Raw genomic sequence first — 11,522 nt, 5'->3', positions numbered from 1 at the left:
ACTGGTTGCCAGCCAGTCGCAGGGCACACAGAAACAGACAACTCTTTCAGTCATTCACACCTAGGGACAATTTGGATCGCCCAATTAACCTAGAATTCATGTTTTTTGGAATGTGGGAGGAAACTAGAGTGCCCGGGGGAAACCCACACAAGCACGGGGAGAACAAGCAAACTCCACACAGGAGGTTCAATCTCATGACCCCAGAACTGTGCCGTACATGTGCTAACCACTGCCCCGCCGTGCTGACCTTTATATATATATATATATATATATATATATATATATATACATATATATATATACATACACTAATACGATAAATTCAAACAAATTATTTTTAGCATTGTATGTTTATCTATGTAGCCAACACAAACTTTTATACATTAGTACTTTAGTGTATTTATGTAAACTATTTGAGTATCCTTTTAAGAATACCAAACATTATTTTTTTAAATTCTGTCATATTCATTCTCCAAATGATGCCATTTAATAGACATTTGCGTTATATTTTTTTTCATCATGTTTTTTTACATCACAAATGACAGCCAACATCTTTGAGGTAAGTCAAACATAAAACATTTTGAAAATACGGCTGGCACTTATCAGGAGAACTTGAGTAAACTAAAGATGTGTCCATTTGATTATTTACTTCTATATGTGTATTTACGAGATACATTGCATATACAGTAGCTATGCACTCAGACAAAATCACTACGATCAGTTTTGTTATTGGGTGCAGGTCCAGCATTGTTCTAAAATGTTTAATATGATCAGTCTCATTAGCAATACACTACCGGCTTTAAGTACAGATATGCAAGCTCGGATGTCGTTCACAATTGTATGTCACAAATTAGGAAACACTTCAACAAATCCCACTTGAACAGAGAATTTATTGTCATTCCAATAACTTAACACATCCCCAGAAGGTTCATGGAAAAGATAAGTTTTTCAAAAGCACAGGGGGGAAAAAATAAAATCACGCACAGATCCTGTGTTGTAACAATTCCGCCCAAAAAGTAGGCTTACCAATATTGTTATTGAAAGGTCAGCCTTGAATAGGTGTGCTTCAGCAGTAGGGTACAAGACTTAAGCAACAGGTTTCAAACAGATCAAAAGATAGTCAAAATATGACAAAGTTTGTTTAAAAAGAAACAGCTCTTTAACTCTAAAACTACTTTGGATGGGCTCAGATATTCACAAAATATACTGCAATACATTGCCAACCAACTTGAAATGCAGGGAAGAGTATCAGTCTGCTTTTTTCATCTCCAAACACAATTGTTTCCTTTCATTGTGACAAGTTTATTATCGTGACCAACAGTAAAGGAAGATGTTTATAAAAAAACAAAAAACTAAAACAAAAAAAAAACTGAAATCATGTGATTGATGTACAAGTTTTTTTTTAGGAAAAGACAAAAGAAAATGGGGAAAATGCTTATGTGTCAGAGCTACAGGTTATGACCCAAACCCAAAGTCCAGGCATTGCCAGAATATGGCTTAAAAAAATTAAAAAAATCAGGAACAAAAAAAACAAAAAAAACAAAAACAAAACAAAACAAAAAAAAAAAGAATACAATAAAAACGAGAACACAAAAAATAATGAATCCATTCAAATACCTAAGGGGCATGCGTTTGCCACCAGTGCTCAGGAGTATTTGATTTTTAAAAGCTTGTTTGTTTTTTTTGTCCACCAATCAAATCTCTACGAGCAAGACTCATGTGCACATGGTGCCTTAAAACAGCATAAGAAACTAAGTGTGACCCTTTCCGAAATTCCCTGCTGTTCTACGACCCTCAATGAAAACAAGCCAAGCATGGACTCGCACACACAAACAAAAGAAGACAGCAGGCAGGGTTATGACCCCACACGGGTTGTGGTGGTCTTCTTGTCAGAGAAGAAACTACGGAGGAGGACCACCTGGCTGATGCTGACCACCAGGAGGACAAGAGCTTCGCCGATAGACCAAAAGGCCACGCGCGTGTTCAGATCCTCAGCGCGGCTGCGTCCTTGAGCTTCACGCAGGCGGAAGTGTGTCTGGTAGTCGATGACTGATTTAAGCGCCTCGTGGATTGACACGCAGGCCGACTCCAACTGAAAGATTCAGACGGGACAGTTTAGGTGGATACACTTCAAACACAGAATTACAGTCGGAGGTACAAAACGTTCAATTGAGACCTTATCTAATTCTAGTTGACTTTTTAGAAGCTGGGATACATCTTAGAATGGCTCCAAGCAATCAGTGAGTATATATAAATCTATTTTGTAACACAGAAATAAAATAAAATCTTTAAAAATAAAAAGATTTACTGGGGATAAGCACACATGCATGTGATCGCTGCAGTTTAGTCAAATATCTGAAACGCAGTCACAACTCTCTAACATACGTTCAAGATATGACATTTAACCATTTGTTGAAAAGAAAGATTTCAAATGCGCTCCACCTGAGAAACACATTACTAAGGGTGGGCGGACTGATCCAAATAGCGATGTTATCGATAGTGAGAGAGTAACTGGTTTAAAATCAATACTTTTGTCTTGGGATCGATAATGTTTACCCATTTTCACTATCATTATTATGTTGTTAGTGGATTAGCGACACAACACCGGTAATTTATTTAAACAACTAAGAAGAGGTCAACAAAAATGGCACCGAAAAGAAAATCATATCCTGCAGATGACCACAAGCGGAGGTGACGATGAGTGGCGTAAGCGCATCATAGAAGCGGAAGCTACCTCCCGAGTCGGCAGAATTGTTTCCCGGTTTGGATTAAAAATCTGCATAAAATTTTATTTCACTTTTTTCAGTTCAAACTTTGCAGTTAGATACAACAAGAATTAAACCCAGGTTCCGGCTGTGAGAGCGCCCAATCCTAACAGTACTACCACTGGTATAAATGTAATAAAAAAGGCAGTATCATCTTATCACACTATTTGTATTCAAGATACCAGAAACGAATGTCAATTTCGCTGTGTATTTCATACGTTACAAAGACAAAAAATTAAATTATTTTCTTAGCATTGTAGTGACATATTTATGGTAAGTGTACCATGTTATATGATAGATAGATAGATAGATAGATAGATACTTTATTCATCCCCGAAGGGAAATTCACTTTTCCAGCAGCATCCCTAAGTACAACAAAATTAAGATTCATCTATGGTACCATTACTAAAAATAGTGCGATAATGGGATAAAACCAACTTTCTTTTTTTGTCTATCATCTAAATCATTTGTGGTCCAGTGGTAAGGATTCAGTGCTCTCTTCACCCCGACCCGGGTTCCATTCACATTGAGTCTAATGTTTTGCAATCGTAGTCAGTGATTGTTTTAAAAAAATTGAGGTTTTTTTTCCTAAGTAAAAAAAAAAACAAACAAAAAATGCTTAATACACAAATACGGTATTTAACTTCATCTATTTTATATTGAAATAGAGTAACATAAACGGCTTTCTTTAATTCAAATTATGTTGGGGGTTGTACTTGCAAAAAAAAATCAATATAAATAATAATAAAAATAAAATGCAGTCCAATCATAATTGTATAGCCCTTAACCACTAAAAGTCTCATCTGATCATAAACCTACATGAGTGCAAGGTAAAATAAATAAATAAATAAATAATCGATGCCACCTTTTTTTTTTTACTGCAAGACGTTTTTATTTGTCTGCAAGCATACTGGTTTATCTGGTGGGCGGGGCTTAGCCTGGAGGCAAAAAAAAAAATACTTGCCTTGGTCAGAAGACAAATTGAAAAGAAAGCCATTGCTGTTGCTAAATGTAGTCATGGTTTGTGTGCCAGAATCTGATAAAACAAAATTTGTGATCGTAAAACGGAAGTTTTACAGGATCCCTGCAGACACAACCAATCAAAGATGAAGAGAGAGATGCGGAAAATGCATTAAAGCAAAAAGATTGGACCGAGGCATTCATCAAAAATGCTCGGGTTTGCAGCACACACTCCATATCAGGCGAGAGAAATAAAATCTTTACGGTTGTTGCTTTTGAGTCCAAATTACTTATTATATCAGCAAAGTATATTGTTATTTTCTTAGCATCAACTAAATATTAGCATGTAGCATAAATGCCAACGGTAGCCTTGTAAACGCTCCGGGAGTTTTAAAATAAAAACCGGCACGCATTGCTAACATTAATTGGGTACAAAATCCAAGTAATTTATCAGATACATTTAATTATTAATGTATTTATTGTTTTTTATTTTGGAAAAGCACTTCTTGATTAGGCTACGCACTAACAGAAGCTAAAAATACTTTGCCGATACAATAAGCAATATGGACTCGATCGCAACAATCATAAACGTTTAATTTCTCTCACCTGATATGAAGTCTGCCCAGCAAACCAGAGCCTTTTTGATGACGACCTCGGTCCAATCTTTTGCATTAATGCATTTACCACAGCTCTTTTCTTTGATCCTGTAAAACTTCCATTCACGATCACTAACGTTTTTTCTCCGATTCTGGCACACAACCCCAACACATGACATTTTTAACACTGAACTAGCAGAAACAAATTCTTGGTTTCTTCAGTGTGTTGACCAGCGTGGAGTATTATTTTGCCTCCAGCTTTGACTGTTACGTCACACGGGACGCAGGCTATGAAAGGGTCTATTAAATATCATCTTAGAATATCTGTTATCAGCCCTGACCACTAATAATTGCGTTCTGTATGGGCGCTGTGAAAATTGTATTGGTCTAATCCTGATCACAAATAATTTACATTGAAATTTGACCTGCACATTTTTTTGAATATAGGGGGAAATTGAGAGCGAACCTGCTTTTAATTCAAACCATTATAAATAAGATACATATTGCTCCTAAAAATTGGTAAGATGCTTTTCATTGCTTAGAAAAAAAAAAATACTCAATGTTTACTCAACATGTTACCTAGTGTTCTCTTTTATTGATGTCTACTATGTTTGTGTACTGTAACTCAATGCTAAATCTATTCCATCCTGGTCATCCTTGAAGGGGAATTACCACTTGTGAGGCCCCTTCAAGGTTTCCTTTTTCCCCACGCTGAGGTTTTGAGTTTTTCCTTGCCCGCATGTTGGTTTAAGATCAGGTGATGGTGTAATTGTAATCCTGTGCAGTCCTTTGAGACATTTTTGTGATTAAGGGCTATATAAATAAATGTGACTTGACCTGAAAAGTAGTGGAATGTGTAGAAATACACAAGTTTTTTGGACCCCAATGACAGTTTTCTGAACATAACATGTGGTAGAGAAAAGGGATGCATGTTAATTATATTTAACTCACGTGGGTGAGGGCGGTGGCCCGGTTTTCATTCGGGAAGAGCGGTGGGTCGTCCCCGACCTGGAAGTCGAAGTAGACAGTCTTGTGCGTGAAGGTGGAAAACTCGTTGCTGAAGCAGAATTTATATGTGCCGTCTTTTGCCGCGGTGAAAGTAAAGCTGTCATACTGCTTCTTCATTTCCTTGTACAATGTCGTGCCGTCTGGATCCTCCAAGCGGCAGTCCACATCGTAATGGCCGCCTGTCACCACCTAAGAGAAGAATACAGTGAGTTTCCCCCGCCACCAGAAAGGAAATAAAGGGCACGGTAATCACAATTCTAAGCAGAATGTTCAGGATTTGTACGTGGCTCTAAGAAAAGCACAGAAAAACACTAAATAAGCGTAGATGCCACTTTGTGAATATGTAGCCACAGACCACAAAGATTTACACCCAATCATACATGAATGTGAGCATGTATGATTGTGTAAAGATTTAAAAACATGATTAATGAAGACTTTTCTACTGCATTGGAATATTTAAATATTGACCATGTAAAAACAGACAATAAAACCCAAGCACTATTTATTAAGACACATCATTGCCCTAAGTAACCGCCTATGTCCTAACCATTTACCTTTGTTTATGAATTACACTCAGATAGAAAATGCTTAATCTAAAAACAAACTTCAATAGGAACTTCAGATTTAAATTATATTGCATACAGTCGAACCTCGGTTTTGGAACGCCTCTCAGTTCGAACAAATCGGAGTTCGACCAAAAATTTCGAGAAATTCTTGCTTCACTGTTCGGTCAAAAATTCGGAATTCTAACGCCGGTAATGCGTCAGTGCATACGCTAGGGTGCGATGCTGAGCGGCGTACGGGTGTAGATTGCCCCCACCCCTCGTGACCAACTGTTATCACGTGCGCACTTGCCTCTTTTTGCTTTCGCTTTTAATATTAGTGAATGGAGTGTTTTAGCCCCTAACTATCTGCATTTTTTTTTATATAGCGCTTTTCAAGTCAATGACTTCCAAAAGCGCTTTACAATGTGCTCCACATTTCCCAATAGCGGCCTAACTATGCCTCCGAAGAAGGTCGGTGCAAGCAGGACAGGTGAAAAAAGAAAAGTTGTTCGTACAACTATTGCCTTTAAGGAAGACATAATAGCTAAATATGAAAGAGGTGTGCGAGTTTCTGATCTTGCTAGGGAATACAGCATGCGCCTTCTGCTGACCACCACAAAGGTAAGAAATCCTATTCATAATTATTTTCTTTATCTTTTTTTTTTTTTTACACGTTCGTGTTAGCGTAATCTTTTTCGTACGGAAGATTACGATAACGCAAACGTACGATTAGCCTGGGTTAGCTTCATGTTTGCGTTAAACATTCATGGTAAACATTCAGGGTGTTGGAACGGATTAAAACGATTTACCGGTACATTATTTTTAATGGGAAAAATTATTTCGGTGATTGAACAAATCGGTTCTCGAACAGGGTTCTGGAACAGATTTTGGTCGAGAACCGAGGTTCCACTGTATTTGTATAAATGGGCGTAAACCAATTGTGTAGACACGTGGGCCATTAAGATGTCATGTAACATCATCATCAACATCACATCATTTTACCCATCCCAGCTGTGTTCTTGGGATGTGGAAACAAACCAGAGTGCCCGAGGAGAACATCCAAACTCCACGCAAGGAGAACGTAGTTGGAATTGAACCTGGGACCTCTGAACTGTAATGTGGACATGCTAATAGCAACACACTGGTTGCTATTTTTGTTTAATAAAAAAATTGATCAAATACAAACTAACCAAATAAACAAACCCTGTGAAAAGCGTGTTGGTGTCGTGTGCCCGCTGTGTCGTGTTCTCGACTTAGGCATCAATGCATCCACCAATTCCGTTTTCAAGTTTGTTAACAATCTTTAATGATGTATTTGACCATTCGCCACGCTGATTTGGCAAATCAGCAAGGCGATTAAGCGCAAAATTTGGGTTTGATTCATCCTTCACTGCATCTTCGGCAGGCGGGAATCCTTGTTTCCAACATAAAAGTTGCCCAACCTGAAAGGCAACTGCCCTTGCCAACCATAATGATTTTAATTAAAACGTATCACCTTGAAGCCCCACTTCAAGTTTAGTGTGACATGTAGCAGTGTCAGGAAAAACAATTGGTATAAAAATAATGGAACTTCTTTTTCTTTCCGTGCAGCTCAGTACCAGTCCGCAGCCCGGTGTTATGCCAAGAAATGCATCCCCTGGCTACTATAACCACTTTGACCTCGTTTTATCTCACTTTTCGGGAATGTAATGGCAAACATACAACCAAAACCACCCTGTCTTGCATTTGTTGGGAATGTAATACAATTTAAACCATCTGTCTTTGAATTTGTTGTGAATGTAATCGAACGGTAATGCACACCGTATATAAATCACTTTTGAGCAGGTAACGTGTTTTTTTTGCCTTTTTCTACTCAAATCGCTCGTATAAAAACTATTATGCACTCTACCATAAAGCTTATTTCATCATAATAAGCTTATTATGATGAAATAAGCTTTATGGTACAGTGCATAACAGTTCCCAAAAGTGATTTACATGCGGTGTGCATTACCGTTCGATTACATTCACAACAAATACAAAGACGGAATTGTTTAAGTTGTTTTACATTCCCAACAAATGCCAGACGAAGTGGTTTTGGTTATATGTTCGCCATTACATTCCCGAAAAGTGATATAAAAGTGAGATAAAACGAGGAAAAAGTGGTTATACTGGTTAGGCTGGTTATACGTTATCACGACAACCCTGTATGTAACATCCCACATGCTGACATTGTTGTGTAAATACCATGTAAATTATAACTATAGCCTTATTCCCCTTGTTTTATAACATTATCTTCTCTGTTCCTTTATCTTCTTGCTCATACCCTCACTATGTGTAAAACTGGAGTGTCATGCCCAATTTCGTTGTCACAATATGTTAGCCCATTTGTAACAATGACAATAAAGGTATATTCTTATAGTAGCTGGGAGATGCAAATCTCGGCAGGGATGCATTTCTCGGCATAACACCGGCGGTTGCCGCTCACTTGTGTAAGATATGAGATAGAAGCGTCTTGAGTTATCAAGGGCCCAGGTCTCCTTTAACTTGTCATACGGTTTTTCTTTTTAGGTAATTTTTGTTCTTTTGGTGTGATGTTTGTTGTTAAACTCTTTATAAATAAATTACTTTAAAAAAATGCTTCTATGTAAAGTAGATTTGTGTGTGTGTATGTATACGGTGTACGAAGTCAAAGGAGCACTTGACTGAGTAGAGATGTTTTACAAGGAGAGTTTAATATTGGAATATAATATTGTGAATGTGCTTAATTGCTGTTGAGATTGTCATGATTGTTTTCTGTTTTAAGTGTCAATAAATTTGTTCAAACCAAAAAAATCAATAGTAAAGGGTTGAGAATCACTTATTTAAACCGCAAAACCCCAAATATAATTCCGATTTTCCCCATTCATAACTTACACACCTGGAATTCTAGCGTGCACTTTGTTCCTGTCGTGATGTCCTCGTAGAAGCACTGTTTGGCGTTGTCGGGCAGTTCGAACGTGAGCTCCGAGGCCAGCGCCCAGCCGCACAAGAGGAGCTGGGCCCACAACACCTGCAACATCACTCGGAGCGAGCCGAACATCGTTTTCGGAGGCCTAGACACTGAGCCGGATGGGAGGAATAGAAAGGCGAGGAGCTGGGAGGAAAAGGGTGGACGGTGTCAATGTAGACAAAAAATGACTGCAAATACGGGCTTAATCATTAGCGAGTTAGCTTAATGCTAACACGAGCTGACTTCCTTCTGCGTCTTAGAAAACGGGAAAGCGAAATGGCCCAGACACATATTACACACAACGCTAATTTAGCAAAACAATAGAAAAACACTAGACAATAACGATTATATACAAGTATTAAAACACTTTTCTTCTGTCGGCGTTATTCACTCACCTCCGACGGTCTCACCCGGATACGACTTCGAGACAACGTCATTACGAGCCGGACGTCCCCATTGGCTCACATTTGGTATAAGCCCGCCTTTATTTCTCCCTTATTGGTTTAGAAAATGAGGGCGGTACATAGTAGTTATGACTTAACTTGACGCTGATGCTTAAACGTGGCCAGTTTGATCTAAGCCAGCTGTAGGGAATCTATGGCTCGGGAGTCATATATGGCTCTTTTAATAAGTACATATGGCTCCGAAATAAAATGTAACTATTGCACATCTCTCTGTGGCGTTCCAAAGTCAAGTGATTTCATCTCGATCTTGGTCCATATAAAGCCGAGGCAACTTAATGCAGAAGTTTGATAAGAAACCATTTGAACTGATAAATAAAAATGCTGGCAAACGACTTTGATTGGGTGAGCCGTACGGGTGGGCGGATCACTGTACACAGCGCAAAGCACTTCCTCCTCTCTCTCTCTCGCTCAGTGCAGTCTACACCAAAAGTGAATATGACAATATGCTTATCGTTTGCAGTAATTTGTAACATTTTTACAAAAGAACTTTGCATGCACATTGTTTTGAAACCGTTATTAAGGACACATTTCATGGAAAAAAAATTGCCTCAACACTCTTAACTGAAGGTTGAAGACCAATTGTAAATGGCATATTTACATTGATTTGGGATACAGAATTTATCATTTCATACATTTGATTAAATCATCAAATGACACACAGTGAAATAAAATGTGCTGAAGAATTAGCTTTTGTCTAGAGAGTGTGTTTGGCAGTTTTTTCAATTTTGTCTGAAAATATATGATGATGATCTCAATTTATTTTTAAAACATTTTTTGCTTTTATGGCTCTTTGGGTCAAAAAGGTTCCTGACCCCTAATCTAAGCGATAAACCACCATTGAAGAACATAAAAGTGTAGTAATCGAGGCGGCATGCCGGCAGTCCTGCAAAACCCAGGGCCAGGGTTCAATTTATCCCTGTGCGGAGTTTGCATGTTCCTACCCATTGAGATGTCCTCCCAATGCCTTGTGCACAAGGCTGATTGCAAATTCCTACAGAGAGTACTTACAATTTTTGTTTTGATTTTGTCTTATTTGACTCCCTCACTGCTTCAAACTTCTGTTTTCTGATGTAGCTTTTAATCCTGGTGTGTTTTTCTGTGGTAGCTTTTTTTTGCATGATGTGGTAATATCGCACTGTATGTTAACCTTCTTTATGTCTTTGAGTAAAAAGTTTTGTTCGCAATAATTGCTAGTTTCAGTGTTGCTAGTTTTACTTAATAAGAAAGAAAACACAATTTGCTGTCAGATTAGCCTAGGGTAGGACTTCTCCACATGGTAGGACTTTTCAGCAGAAACTGGTTCAAATTGTCCCTAGGTCTGGATGTCTGTATCTGTGTGCCTGCCGACCGACTGGCAACCAGTTCAGGGTATCCCCCATCCTAAGGCTGGGATGGGCTCCAGCACTCCTGTGACCTAGTGGAAAAAACTTCATTTGTTAAAAAAAGTATCGTAAAATAAAATACAGTACATGAACTGTCATATAAACATGCATTTTTTTCAAATACTCGTAGGTCGAGAATGTGCATTTATTTTACATAAATGAGCCTTAGGTGGAGGGCCCTGATATGATTGTCCGCCATCTTGCTGCTAAGGCCCTAAAACCCCCATAAACGCTGGGCAATTTAAATTAAAAGAAAATTGTGTCTTTGAGTCTCAGTAGTTTGTATTCTTCCTTGTGCTTTTGAACACTCGATTGCACAACACGATACAGCAATATCAAGTGTTCAAAAAATACAGACTGTACCTTTAAATAAGTATATATTGTATGACACTCAAGTGGTGGGTTTAGCATCCACGGAACTCTGGTTGAGGGACATTGTGGGTGGAATTGGTGGGAAAATGACCATTTTATTTGCCCCCGAAATTCGAATTTTTGGCTTCCAGTTATATGGTATTTTTAGTGATCTCCATGTTGCTATCTTTTGGACGAAATACAAACACAAAATATCATGTTATTTTTTAAAATCACGTGTTTGTGTTGTAATGTATACACATTTAATTTTACCCCAAAAAGAAGTGATTACTTTATTCGGTTCTTTGATAAATGTTTCTGTTTTATGTCTTTTTTTACATTATTTATATTTGACGTGGTGTTATGAGTGTACTGGGTGTAGTGGAAGCTAGAGCTCTTTTTGGTGATAGGGATGAGTGGAGAGGTGTTGTAAAAGGATTGTGGGATGTTTAGACACGTTCTAAGGGATGGGCAGGGCACCTG

The 11,522-nt window shown here is 38.1% G+C and overlaps 1 protein-coding gene across 1 annotated transcript; it reads right to left on the bottom strand.

Moving 5' to 3' along the window:
• Positions 1-870: 870 nt before the first annotated feature.
• tmed7 (transmembrane p24 trafficking protein 7) lies at positions 871-9,401 on the bottom strand. The gene is made up of 4 exons (XM_088336077.1): positions 9,238-9,401; positions 8,771-8,986; positions 5,273-5,518; positions 871-2,092 (listed from the first exon to the last, which is right to left on the bottom strand). Exons 1-4 carry the CDS (start codon positions 9,277-9,279, stop codon positions 1,856-1,858), a joined length of 741 nt encoding a protein of 246 aa, XP_088192203.1. The 5' UTR covers positions 9,280-9,401; the 3' UTR covers positions 871-1,855.
• Positions 9,402-11,522: the final 2,121 nt, after the last annotated feature.

Source organism: Urocampus carinirostris, chromosome 5 (assembly GCF_059441175.1).
Source record: "Urocampus carinirostris isolate Australia breed hairy pipefish chromosome 5, RoL_Ucar_1.0, whole genome shotgun sequence".
Classification (NCBI taxonomy): domain Eukaryota; kingdom Metazoa; phylum Chordata; class Actinopteri; order Syngnathiformes; family Syngnathidae; genus Urocampus; species Urocampus carinirostris.
The sequence above is the reverse complement of the archived record's forward strand: the minus strand, read 5'-3'. Positions and strand labels throughout refer to the sequence as shown.